The sequence below is a fragment of the Orycteropus afer genome, unplaced genomic scaffold, assembly GCF_000298275.1.
Source record: "Orycteropus afer afer isolate SDZICR_OR568_19922 unplaced genomic scaffold, OryAfe1.0 scaffold00050, whole genome shotgun sequence".
NCBI classification, from domain to species: domain Eukaryota; kingdom Metazoa; phylum Chordata; class Mammalia; order Tubulidentata; family Orycteropodidae; genus Orycteropus; species Orycteropus afer.
In genome coordinates this window covers 6,575,196-6,589,828 of record NW_006921637.1, presented here as the reverse complement: position 1 = coordinate 6,589,828, position 14,633 = coordinate 6,575,196, and the positions used below count along the sequence as shown (strand labels likewise).

General features: G+C 40.6%; 1 protein-coding gene across 1 annotated transcript in view; it reads right to left on the bottom strand.

Annotated features, from left to right (window-relative positions):
- PCNX2 (pecanex 2) overlaps positions 1–14,633 on the bottom strand; it is a 688,168-nt gene that overhangs the window by 431,401 nt on the left and 242,134 nt on the right. The window contains exon 15 of the mRNA XM_007938510.1: positions 2,795–2,904. Coding sequence (XP_007936701.1) covers positions 2,795–2,904 — 110 coding nt within the window. The remainder of the gene's footprint in view (positions 1–2,794; positions 2,905–14,633) is intronic.

Below are 14,633 nucleotides of genomic sequence, written 5' to 3'. Positions count from 1 at the left end.
AGTTTGGACATTTGGGACATCTTTGACCTCCGCCTCATGGGGACCAGCCTAGTGCTGATCTTTCTAAGAGAAATTGTTCAAGCAGACAATTATCTAGATAAGGGAAACCATCAGTGTGTATGCAGTAAGAGGCTGAATCTGCTGAACACAGTAATGGTGTTTATTATATGTGATTTAGGACAAAGAAAATCATCACAAGATGATTATTAGTGGCAGCAATTCATCACTGTCCCAGGTAGGACCACAGAAGTGGAGAAAGGATCAGTTTGGTGTACATAACTGCAAGTTCAAAATGATTACAGGACTTCCTATTTTCTGTTAGTCATTAAGGACAGGCACAGGCCAATTCCCTAGTTCTCTATGTTACTACCTTTCTGCATACTATTTAATGGACTTTCAACCGCCTACCTCCTGAGGGCAATCCGCCTTTTCTTGGGCTTGCCTAGACTTGTCTAAGTATACTGACATTGTTAGTTTAATAGCCAGCACCACTGGGAAAGTAACAAAAAGAACTCCAAGTGAGACAGGCAAGGAATTGGGCTAGCCAGATCAAACAAGCCTCTGACTCAATGTTCTTGGAATAGTTTTGTGACAGACCACTACATTGCTGCTGGCTACAGAGAACTACTTGTGATTAACAAACCAGGCCTGTAGCCAAGATAAGAAATTACATTTCAAAAGACCCCCAAAACTTGACCATGGTAAAATGCTGATGAACTTCCAAGGTCTCCTTCAAGTACACCAGGTGCAGAGCATCCACAGTAAAATTCAACTTGACCAACAAAATGACCTTCCACCGCAAGCAGTCAAGAACAAGAATCCCTTACTGGGACCTGAATGAGGGTCTAGAGGTAGCATGCATGTGCAATATCCCAGAAAATGTCATGGCAGCATCCCAGCAGCCTTTGCTACTGGTTCCATCTTTGTTCCGACAGCCTTTGTAGTGGAATCCATCTTGGCTATCTCTTGCCTGCACACCTGATTTTCATAACTGACAGCATTGTACTTCAGGACAGATCTTAAAACATCTTTTGTGATGATGAATGTCATGCCATTCCTCCTCAAATTGTCATTCCCGGCATAGTATATCATATGGTTGTCTGATTCAAAATGGCCAAAACTAGTTCATTTCAGCTCACTAATGCATAGGATTACATTATGCATACCATTTATGCATTCCATTTCATTTTTGACAACTTCCAATTTTCCTAGATTCATACTTCATATATTCCATGTTCCAGTTATTAATGGATGTTTGCAGTTGTTTCTCCTCAATTTGAGTCATGCCACATCAGTAAATGGAGGTCTCGAAAGCTTTACTTTATCCATATCAGTAAGGTTGGTTCTACTCTGATGATGCAGCTCTTTCCCAGTTGTATATTGAGAGCCTTACGACCCAAGAGGCTTATCCTCCTGCACAGTATCAGACAATGTTTCCGAGCTATTCATAAAGTTGCACAGTAATGTATCAGACAGTGTTCCTCTGCTATTCATAAAGTTTTGTTCATAAGGGCTGGTGGAAGAGACTCCATTTCATGGTGGGCAGCCTTGAGAGTGATTGTGTTCTACATGCACACATTTGCCGTGTGGTACTCTATTTGCTCGGAGCATCCAACGCAATGGTGAGGTTAAGGTAACGGCCATTGGTGGCTAACGTGGGTGGTAGCTGGCACATCCTGGGAATCTCCGGTGCAAGAGATCAGTCAGCAGCAGCAGCAGCTCATCCAGGGTAATCTTGCACTGGCCCCACTGGATCTCCTTCATCCATAGCCAAAACAGGACGCCTGCTGCTGGAGAATCCCTAGCTTGCAATCTAAGCCTATACACTTCCGGTGTGACACTACTCCAAACTCTCCTCCTCAAGTCTAATAGAGCAAACACTGACACTGCCATGACCAAGTTGAAGAAGGCATCACTATAGAACTCATCCCAAGAACTGCTGACATTGTGATCATCCACAAGCTCATCCCTGATATCAGCTGATAAGTACTAACTCTGTTTATCTACTGTTGCTTATTTGTGTGCAGAAGCAACCACACTTGGTTTGTTGATATTCTTATGTATTAATAAACCTGACACTGTGGAATGACACAAAGTTTGAGTAGAGTGATCATTCGTCACCGCCTGCTCAAAACAATAAACCAAGTGCTTTAGAATTTAAATTCTCATGCAGATACTATTACTGAAATCAGAAACTTACTTGAGCATCATATGAAGGGTTTCCAGTGCCCAACTACATATTTATCAAACATTTAAAAGACATAATTAAAAATAATATTGAAAAGTATACTTTAACATGACTAAGAATGATTATTAAACACATACAAAACTTTGGCTCCAACTTAAAGTCAAGCCCAGAGGAAACCAGCCATTTTAGGAACAAACAGCAGCAAAGAAACAAAAGCTTTTCTTTCTTTCCTGTTGTGCAGGTCTAGTCTCCTCAGGGCAATTGCCTGGAATAAAGAGAGCTTAGCTGCTTAATGGATCCAGAGTGTAAACCCTGTGTAGCTTCTCATACAACTCTCCCAAGGGAAAGTCAAAGACAGCACTTGGGTGCTATAAGCCATCTGCCATTGTGCATTGTATTTCAAAAATACAACAGCAAAGTTTATGTGTTCGCTAGAAGTTGATACTTGGTTTTAATTGGTTTCTAGGTCTGCATTTCTCCCACCCTTCCCAGTGCTTGGCTAATGCAACAGCAAAAGATTCCAACCACAATGAACCCAAAAGCAGCCCTGCTCAGGAAGGATGTAAGCAGGTTTTGCATTGAAGGGTCACGGCCCGTATTACTCACATCAGCACAGATGGGTCACTGCTCTGCCTGCTCAGATGGTAGGAAAGGGCGACCAAGAGGCCGCAGAAGGCCGAAAACAGCGCTGGGATGTGTTGTGTACTCCATGGCTCCTATAGAAAGACATCAAAGAACCCAGTCACTCCCAGTCTGCATAATAGGAGAGCTCTCTCAAAATTCTTAGGTTCATGTTCCTGAAGTCCAGCTAGATTCAGTTTTCCCATGACTTCTCTGCCAGTGGTCATAGGAGAATTTGAGACTACACACAAACCTAGCTGCTCATGTTGATTTTTGACAGGGACAGGGATGGGAGAATCTTTCAAAATAATTTCACATGTTTATGTCTGTATTTCTTTAATCTTCTCTTAGAATTTTCATAAGATTTAACATTAAACATGTTTGCCCTATTTTGAATTCAATACAATACTTAACAATGAATTTTATTTCTTGTTTTTGTTGTTAGCTGCCACCCAGTTGGCCCTGACTCCCAGCAACCCCAGTGCCATGGAACAAAATGTCGTCCAGTCCTGCATCATCCCCATGATTGGCTGCAGATCAGACCTTTGTGATCTATAATGTTTTCATTGGCTGATTTTTAGAAGTGGATTTCTAGGCCTTTCTTCCCAGTCTATCTGAGTCTGGAAGCTCCACCAAAGCCTGTTCAGTATCATAGCAACACAAAAACCTCCACTGGTAGAGGGGTGATAGCTACACATGATGTGCATTGGCCAAGTATTGATCCAGGCTCTCACAACTTAATCAATGGTTTAAAAGGTATAAGAAATGTAAAAATGGCTTAAAAGATCAAATAGACTAGAGGACTGAAATGAAACTGGGAGAAGATAAAAGACAGTTCCTCAGAAGAAAGAACAGAGGGATTTGAAAGGAGAAGAGCTTGATATTTTAGGTTTAATCTGATGGAAGAATATATGCTAATATTTAACAAACCTGCCTCAGCATGGAAAAGCAGATACCAGGAAGCAGGTATCCCCACTGTAAGTAGCATGGATCCTGCTCTCATGTCACTATGGCATTCCTGTAAGCAGGCATATGTCCTTCATACAAAGAAGAAAACTTCTGTATGTTTAGCCTTTCAACCACCATCACCAGAATCTGCTTCTGCTTTCCCAAAGCTGAATTTAGGCAAGGATACTGATCTCTTAACCCACCAAGTGTTTTATTTGGAAAGGATGAGCTGTTAAGTGTGTTTAAAATCAAACACACAAATAGACAAGTCAAGTGTGCTAATATATTCATAGCTGCTAAGATATGCTGGAAAAGCAAACGTTACACAGGGTAGAGCTAGTGGTTTTATTTCTGTATGCTTCAATTTTCCAGAAATTAATTTTTTTTTTTAATCTCCACAGAATAGATATCTGGGAGCCTGGGAAAACAGCATCTGGAAGATAAGTGGAGGGGGCAAGTCTCTCCTGATGCTACCGGAAGTATCCCACACTCATGGAACATGCCTGACTGGACCACGCATAGGCCATTCATGCAGCCCAGCCTCCACTGATGACTGCTCTGTATCCTGGCACTCTGCTCAAATCGGTTTCCCCAAATAACTGGCACAGTGATTTTTCTAAGGTCCTTAAAGCAGCGTAGCTACATTCATTATCATTCTGATTCTGTGCAGTTACCCCACCAATTTGGCTGAAAAGTTTCAATCCAGTAATAAGTATTCTCTGCTTATCTGTTCTCTTTTTAAAGTTTCCTTCAGCAACCTCTTCCTCTCCTGTGTCCAAGAAAAAGGTGCTCATCCTCCTTCCTAAAGCCAACCCTCTCCTCACACCAATGATTTTCTCCTCTTATTCCACCAAAAAAAAAAAAGAAAAGTGGCTGTTGAGTTGATTCCAAATCATGTATGTCAGAGTAGAACTGTAATTCATAGGGCTCTCAATGGCTGAATTTTTAGAATTAGATCATCAGTGCTCTTTGCCAAGGTGCCTCTGGGTGGACTTGAGCCTCCAATCTTTCAGTTATCAATTCAACACTTAACTATTTACACCACCCAGCAATACCTCTTATTCCTCAGATTATTCCTTTTTGGAAGTAAGCCATCCTCTTTTTTCATTACTTTTTGATTGTTTGTTTGTTTGTTTTGTTTTGTTTTCTATCCTGCCTATAAAAGTGCTTCAGTTGCTGACATGTTTTTAAAAAGGACCTCCCTTTGACCCAGTCACTCTCACAAACTCTCTCTCTGGTCTTGTGAGGTTCTCAATAGTCTGTGCTCCACCTTTCAGTACTCCAGCACCAGTGACTGACAGCTGCTGTCACTGGGGTGCCTCCTTGTGGGTTAAGCACTGCTTGAGAGCATGGACTTTGTTGCTGGGCAGGCCTGGATGGAATCCTAGCACTGCCTGACATTTGTAAGCTGTGTGACTTTGGCTAAGGTTCTCTGCAACTTGGGTTAGTTTCCTCTTCTTTAAAAATGGAAAATGCTATCTATTCCAGGTTTAGAGTAAGGATGTATCTTTGAGTTTCTGGCATAGTGAAGGGTGAGGGAACTTTATGCACTCCTCTCTTGGAGCATGGTCCCAGTGCTCTGAAGCACACTCAGTGATCCTGGAAGATGCTAGCTCCATTGAGCCCACAGTCAGTTGATGTTCACATATTATCAATACACCTTTTTAATACTTCTTCCATCTGTCCCTTCTGCTAATGGCATCCTGCTTGGGTGAGATTTCCATGATCCCTCACGAGGACCACTGTTAATAGCTTCATAACTAGACATCTGAACTCCAGTCTCCACACCACCTCCCTACCCTACAACCATCACAATTCATCCTTCACAAAACAGCATAGCTGTCTTTCTCTCCTAAAGCACAGATCTGATCACATCACATCATTGCCTGTCATTCAATGTCTTTCAGTGACCCCTCAATGATTCCCTACCTAATGATATCTACTCTATAGGAAGAGATATAAGCCAATTAGGATCTGGCCTCAGCCCACCTTTCTAGAGTCATTTTCATGTTTACAATATTCACAACAGCACAATCATAAAGATAAGTTGCTTCCTGTCCCCTGCCTTTATACACATGGTCTATCTGACCTACTATCTCCACTCTTTGCCTGAGAGCCCACGTTTCAGTGCTCAATGTGAGTACTTTGACCTGTGCAGTGCTGCCTCCCCTGACTTTCCAGGCAGAATGAAGGCCTCCTCCACCTCTGTGCATCATCACCTTCAAACACCTCTACTGCAACATCTAAGAAATCACTCTCATTATCTGAGGAAAGGTAGGGCCTACCCCTCATCTGAGAGCCCCTGACCACAGGAGTTGTACTTAAACATCTATGCAAGTCACAAGAACAGATCTTCAATGTTTTCATTGGTTCAGTGGGGCAAACAGTCTCATTATGTTCAGGGTGAAAACAATTTGCCATGTGACTTGTTGGTTCTAACACTGAGGTCAAAGACTATTTTATTTCTATTGGAAAATGTATTCTGGTACAACGTGCTAACACAATCCCTTTTTAAAACTGAATTCACATCACTGCCTCTGTCAAGTCTTTCATGACATCACCAGGTTTGCATCAGGTCCATATCCTGTGCATCCTCATAGCAGCTCGGGCACCTCTCAATGAGCCTTACTGTCTACCTATCTGTGCCACCATGGATAGTGGAGGAAAAGCCTCCACCTCTTTCTCCTGTACCTGGAACAAATACTAACACATCAAAGTTTCCTCGAGTAAATAACCCCAAAAAGTTCAGTGTCCATGCTGATGTCAACCTCTTTTCCATGTAAGGGAGAATTTTAGCAAGAAAATAAGGTGAAAGACTCATGTAGTTTAAATCAAATGTACATCAAGCAGTGAAATGCTGCTAAGATGAGGAGACTATCAAAAAAAGAAAAAAAAAGCAATTCTTTGACCTTCTGAACTTGGCTAAGGTGCTTCTCCTTCAAACAACACAACAAATAACAAAAATCATTCTAAAACTTGACTTATAATTCTTTCCTCATAGTCAAATCATTCAGTTATCAGATATGTGTTGACCACATACTATATCCACCATCAGTTTTCCAGTTTTTCATACTATGGTTGCTTGCATGTTGCTATGATGCTGGAAGCTATACCACAGGTATTTCAAATACCAGCAGGGTCATTCATGGTAAACAGGTTTCAGCAGAGTTTCCAGATTAAGACAGACTGGGAAGGAAGCCCTGATGATCTTCTTCCAAAAATCAGCCATTGAAAACCCTATGGATCATAAAAGAACATTGTCTGATTCATTTGCTTTGGATATGACATCAGGAGGGATCCCTTGTTGGAGGAGGACATCATGTGTGGTAGAAAGCCAGAGAAGGGTTGAGTCATCATGAGCATGGAAATAATTCTCATTGTGTGGAAAATGGCAAGTGAAAACAAGCAAGACGCTAAGCGAGATGGACTGACACAACAGTCACAACGATGGATTTGAACATGCTGGCAATTTTGAGGATGACACAGGAGCACAACGTTTCACTCTATTCTGCAAAAGGTTGCCATGAGTTGGAATTGACTTGATAGCAACTAATAACAGTACATATGTGCCAGGCACCAAAGAGCACAACTGTTAGCAGGACAGACACAATGTTTTGGCCCCATTAAAGGAAAAGTGAAAGGAAAGTAATGGCAGTATGACAGTAAGGGAGACAGTACTGGTCAATCACAGAGCAGCAACCAGAGTCACAAGTGAGTCAAAGCAATGGCATTCAAGGGAGAATTTGCACAGAAGAAATACAGGCAAACATGACACTTCCACTCTAGAGACGTGTCAAGACCAGATCTATTGGTGCTTAAGGGTGGAGGGTGTATGACTTTTCCCAGTCTCACATCACTCCTACTGCTCCCTGCTCTGTCCTCTCACCTAGTGCTTCTCTTCTTTCACTTCATATGAGACTTGTATAAAAACAAATACAAAACCTTTTCTAAAAGGGAAAGCTGGCTAAACTTATTGTCTTCTATGGACTCCTTTATACTCACCTCTGCTTAACTTCAAAACTTCTTGGAGGCAGATAGTTTTCTTTCACATGCAGCCTACAAAAATGCAAACCCTGGGAGGAATCACTGAGAGAAGGGTTGAGTCATCGTGAGCATGGAAATAATTCTTATTGTGTGGAAAAGGGAAAATGGCAAGGGATCAAGTGCTAGCAGAAGCTGAGTCCAGACTCATCACATCCTGTGCTGGATGATCTCATGGAAGGAAGGCATCAACTTCTCAAAGGCCCAGCCTCATCTTCTGAAAAAAGGTGACAACAGCATGTTTCAGAAAGTATGGCTATGATGACTAATGAAATCTGAAGCAGCCTTGCATACTACAAAGTAGTGTGTCAATGTTAGTTTTTTGTTCATTGGAAAAGAAAGCATACTCATAATGGATGGCCTTCCAAGAAAATAAATTACATCCAGATTCTATACTTAGATAAGTAAAATTTCCTACATTTATCCTTCCAATACTCCTTACTGAACTCTTCTTTCACTTTGTCTTAGTTATTAAGTGCTACTATACCAGAAATACCACAAGTGGATGGCTTTAACAGACAGAAATTTATTTTCTCACAGTTCAGGAGGGTAGAAGTTCAAATTCAGGGTGCTGTCTCAAAGGGAAGGTTTTCTCTATATGTCAGCTCCGAGGGAAGGTCCTTGGCTCTTTTCAGCTTCTGTTCTGTGGTTCCTTGGTGATCTTCATGTGACATGGCATCTATCTTCCACTTCCTATGCTTACTTGCTTCTGTTTTGTTTGTTTGTTTGTTTTATATCTGCTCCTTTTATATCTCAAACCAAAAAAAAATCACTCACTGCCATCGAGTCAGATCCAACTCATAGTGACCCCTCCTTAGGTTTCCAAGGCAGTATCACTACGGAAATAGATCACCCAACCTTCCTCCTGAGGAGTGGCTGGTGGGGTTGAACCACTAGCCTTCTGGTTAGCAGTCAAATAATAGTATGGACTAGATTTGACACCAATTCTGCTCAAACTAGTCAGAGCACGGAAAAGGAAGAAAACTCACTAATTCATTCTATACAGCCAGCATAACCCTGACAACAAAGCTAGGCAAGGCACCATTGAAAAAGAAAATTAAAAACCAATATCCCTCATGAACATAAATGCAAGAATTCTCAACAAAATTCTAGCCCACAGAATGCAACAGAATATAAAAAATAATACATCACAACCAGGTGGGATTCATACCAGTGATACAAGGGTGGTTTGGCATTAGAAAATCAGTGTAATTCACCACATAAATGAAGCAAAGGAAAATAATCATGTGATATGTTAGTCAATACAGAAAAGGCAATTAATAAAATCCAATATTTGTTTCTGATAAAAGCTCTCAGCAAACTAGGAATAGAAGGTAAATTCCTCAGCATAATCGAGGACATGTATACAAAATCAAGAGCCAACATTATTCTCTACTAAGATATATTGAATAGGAACTCTGGTAGCATAGTGGCTAAAGCACTTGACTGCTAACCAGAAGGCTGGTGGTTCAAACCCACTGGCCACTCCTCGGAAGGAAGGTTGGGTAATCCTACTTCCGTAGTGATACTGCTTCGGAAACCCAAGGAGGGGTCGCTATGAGTCGGGGCTGACTCGATGGCACATAACAACAACAACAACAACAAGATATTTTGAAAGCAATCTCCTTGAACAGAAATGAACAAGGATCTCTGTTTTCACCACTCTTATTCAATACTGTACTGGAAGTCCTAGCCAGAGCAGTAAGGTATGAAAGGGAAATGAAGGGTATCTAAACTGATTTACCTTGTTGTTGTTGTTGTTAGGTGCTGTCAAATTGGCTCTGACACTTAGCGACCCTGTGTCCTATAGTGTGAGACACTGCCTCATCATGCACCAGCCTCACAATCCTTACTATACCTGAGCCCATTGTTGTGGCCACATTGTCAATCCATCTTGTTGAGGGTCTTTCCCTTTTTTGCTGACCCTCCACTTTACCAAGCATGATATCCTTCTCCAGGAAATGGTCTCTTCTCATAACATGACCAAAGTAGGGGAGACAAACTCTGGCCATCCTCACTATCAAGGAACATTCTGGCTGCACTTCTTCTATGACATATTTGTTCATTCTTCTGGCAGTCCATGGTACCTTCAGTATGCTTTGCCAACACCACAACCAAAAGCATTAAGTCTTCTTCCATCTTCCTTATTCACTGCCCAGCTTTCACATGCATTCGAGGCCAATAAAACTTCTATGGCTTGGATTAGGTCCACCTTAGTCTTCAAAGTAATATCTTTGCTCTTTAGCACTTTAAAGAGGTCTTTTGCAGCAGATTTTCCCAGTGCAATAGGATGTCTGATTTCTTGACTGATGAGCTCTGGTGGCATAGTGCACCTTTTGACTGCTACAGAAAGTTGATGGCACAAACTCACCAGTCACTCTGTAGAAGGAAGACTGGGCAATCTACTTGCATGAAGATTTACTGCCTTGGAAACCCAATGGGGTTTGCTATGAGTCACAATCAACTAGAAGGTAATGAGTTTGGTTTTTGGTTTTGCTTCTGTGAGTGTTGATTGTAGATCCAAGTAGTATGAAATATTTGACAATTTCAAATTTTTCTCCATTTATTATGATGCTGCTTATTGGTCCAGTTGTAAGGATTTTCATTTTCTTTACATTGAGATGTAATTCATACTGCAAACTGTAGTCTTTAAACTTCAATAAATGCTTCAAGTCATCTTCATTTTCAGCAAGCAAATCTGTGTTTTCTGCATATTGCAGATTGTTAATGAGTCTTCCTCCAATCCTGATGCTGCATTCTTTTTAAAACTTAGAAGAAGGAAAACTATACCTATTCACAGATGACTTGATCCTATACATACAAAATCCCAGAGATTCCATAAGAAAGATACTGGGACTAGTAGAAAAGTTCAGCAAAGTTCAGCACTGTACAAGATCAACTTAAAAAAATGAGATAGATTCCTCTAAACTAACAAGGAGAACTCCAAAAACAAAACAATACCATTTAAAATAATACCCCCCCCAAAAAAAAAATCCCAAGGAAAACTAAAAAAACACTACTATAAGAAAATGAAAGAGATCTACATAAATGGAAAAACAAACCATGCTCATGGATTGGAACACTTAACATTGTGAAAATATCAATATTACCCAAAGTAATCTGTAGATATAATGCAATGAATAATATTCTTTAAAAAAAAAAAAATGGAAAAATCGTATCCCCAACTTTATATAAAAAGTAAAGAGGCCCCAAATAACTAAATAAGAAAAACAAAGTAGGAGTCCTCACACTTCCATATCTCAGAATTTACTATATAGCCACAGTAATCAAAAGAGCCTGGTAATGGTATGCCAGACACATAGACCAATGAAACAGAATTGAGAACCCAGAAGTAAACCCATCCAGCTATGGACAGCTGATCTCTGAGAAAGGGTCAAAGTCCATGCAATGGGGAAAAGACAGTCTCTTCAACAAATGGTGCTGGAAAAACTGTATATCCATTTTGCATAAAAATGAAACAGGACCCATAGCTCACACCACTCAAAAAAACCAAGTTAAAACGAATCAAAGAACTAAATGTTAAACCTAAAATTATAAAGTTCCAGGAAGATAACACAGGGACAAAGCTAGGGATCCTAATTTATAGCGTAAATACACTATTAAACATAACTAAAAACATACAAACAACAGAAGGTAAACTAAATAAATGGGACCTCCTAAAAATTACTTGGGCTCATCAAAGTACTTACCAAAGGAGTAAAAAGAGAACCTACTGACTGGGGCGGCGGCGACGGGGGGCGGGGGTGGCAATGATATATACCAAAACCAAACCAAACCCACTGCCGTTGAGTAGATTCGGACTCATTGTTACCCTATAGGACAAAGCAGAACTGCCCCATAGAGTTTTCAAGCCTGTAAATATTTACAAAAGCAGACTACTACATCTTTCTCCTAAGGAGTGGCTGGTGGGTTCAAACAACTGGCCTTTTGTTTGCAAATGAGCACATTTACCACTGCATCACCAGGACTCCTTGATAATGGTCTAATCTCTAAAATATACAGAAAATTTTAATACTTCCACAACAAAAAGAAAAACAATCTAATCCAAGAAATGGGCAAACGATATGAACAAACACTTCACCAAAGACTTTCAGGAAGCTAACAAACAATGAAGAGATACAATTATTAGACATTAGAGAGGTGCACATCAAAACTACAGTGGGATACTATCTCACTTCTGCAAAAATGGTACTGATCAAAAACACAGAAAGCAACAAAGCCTGGTGAGGTTGTAGGGATATTATAACTATTATACACTGCTAGTGGAATTGTAAAATGGTACAAACACTATGGAAAATGGTACGGCATTTCCTCAAAAAGCTAGAAATAGAAATACCATATGATCCAGCAATCCCACTCTTAGGTATATATCGTAGAGAAAGAAAAGCAGTTACATGAATAGACATATGCACACCCATGTTCCTTGCAGCATTATTCACAAAAGCAAAATGATGGAAAAAACCTAAGAATTCATCAACAGATAAATGGATAACAAAATGTGGTTCATACATACAATGGACTACCTTGCAAGGATAAGTTTCTGAAACATGAATGAATCTGGATATCACTCTCCAGAGTACAATAAGTCAATCACAAAAAGATAAATGTTGTATTATACCATTTTTATAAGTCAAAACTAGGTTTATACATAGAAAGCAATGTTCTTTGATGGCTACAAGGATGAGAGGGTTAGGGAGGGAGAATCACCTACTAGATAGTAGACACATTAATTCTAGTGAAGGGAAAGACAATACACAATATGGAGGAAGTCAGCACGATATGACTAAGGTAAATGAAGACACTGAGAGGTGCACAAGAATAAAAGACAACTACATATAACAACAACAACAACAGTAAATACTATAACATATACAGTTCTGCAACAACAGTAATAACAACCATAAATTTGTGAGTGGTTATATAGGTACATATGTATGCTATAGGAGCTCTGGTAGCATAGAGTCTAAGGCACTTGACTGCTAACCAGGCGGCTGGTGGTTCAAACCCACCAGCCATTCCTTGGAAGGAAGATGGGGCAATCTACTTCCATAGTGATACTGCCTTAGAAACCCAAGGAGGGGTCACTATGAGTCGGGTCTGACTTGACAGCCCATAACAATGACAACAACAACAATGTATGCTATAGTATTGAGAAGATGTATGGAAGTACATGCATGTGCATGAATAGGCATAGTTCTGGGCATTTGTGCTACATATGGGAGCTCTGGTGGCATCGTGCCTAAGGCATTTGACTGCTAACCACAAGGATGGTGATTCAAACCCACCAGCCACTCCTCAGAAGGAAGACTGGTCAATCTACTTTCATAGAGATACCACCTACATACATAAGAGAGCAATAAGGAACACAGTTATGGAAACTTCCTAGAAATATCCAAACAACTTGTGGGATTGAGTTACAGGTTTCAAAGGCTCAAAACCAATGTCTCAGGGGACATCTAGGTCAATCTGCATAACATAGCTCACAAAAATAATGCTCTACATCTTAGTGTGGTGAATAGCATCCGGGGTCCTAAAAGCTTGCAAGCAGCCATCTAAGCTACAACTATTAGTTTCCTCCCATCTGGAGCAAAGGAGAGAGAAGGAAACCAAAGACTCTAGGAAACAATTAGTCCACAGGACTAATGGCCCACACAAAGGACAGCCTCTTCTAGTCTTAGACCAGAAGAACTAGATGGTATCCAGAGACCATGACTGACTACTCTGACAGCAGTAAAACAGAAGTTCCTAATTAGAATGAAATAAAAATGTAAAATCAAATGCATTAAGAAAAAAAAAAATTAGATTTATGGGACTAATAGAGACTGTAAGAACCCCTGAGACAATTACTTAAAGACATTTTTTTTTTTTTAATCTAGAACTGAAGCCACTCCTGGAGGTCACCATTCAACCAAATAATATATTGGCCTAGGTAATAGATTGAATTATGTCTGACAAAAACATGTATTATAAATACTAACCACTATGCCTGCAGTTAGGGGCTCTGGTAGCGTAGTGGCTAAGGCATTTGACTGTTAACCAGAAGGCTGGTGGTTCAAACCCACCAGCCACTCCTCGGAAGGAAGATGGGGCAATCTACTTCTGTAATGATACTGCCTCGGAAACCCAAGGAGGGGTCACTACGAGTCGGGGCTGACTTAACGGCACATAACAACAACAACATGCCTCTGGTTATAATTTCATTTGGGAATGGTTTGTCTTTGTTGTTATAATGAGGCAGGATAGTGTAGGGTTTACCTCATTTCAATTTCTTTTGAGATATGAAAGATTAAACAAGTGAGCAGAGGAGAGATGGCATAACAAAGATGTCAAGGGTTCCCACAAGATGGCGGACTAGGCAGAAGGACTGCACAGACCCTCTTCAACAAAGAAAAGGAAAACGAATTAACACAGACACAGAAGATAATCCTGGACCCCTGAGCCTTGAAAGAAAGGATACAGAAATGGACTTAACCCCAACTAGCAGAAGAATTTGCATGAAAATACCAAAAAAGGAGACATAGGAGCTGCGGTCTGGCAGCGACCTGAGCGACCCTGACGGTACAGATGGCTGGGACATTCCCGAGTGATGGTAGGACCTAAACTTTAACCTAAAAATCACCCTGCTAGCCAGGGACTGCATGGACTGTGAACAGTGGCTGGGGAACAAACAGAGAAGGTGAAGAGAAAGTTGGGCTGAGCTGTGGACTTTTGCCAGTCTGGAGGATGCCGCCATTTTGAAGGTTTAAAAAGCAGCTTGACTATTTTGGATATTTAAAGAGACAGCACTCTCACTGATTTCTGGGGCTTAAGAACA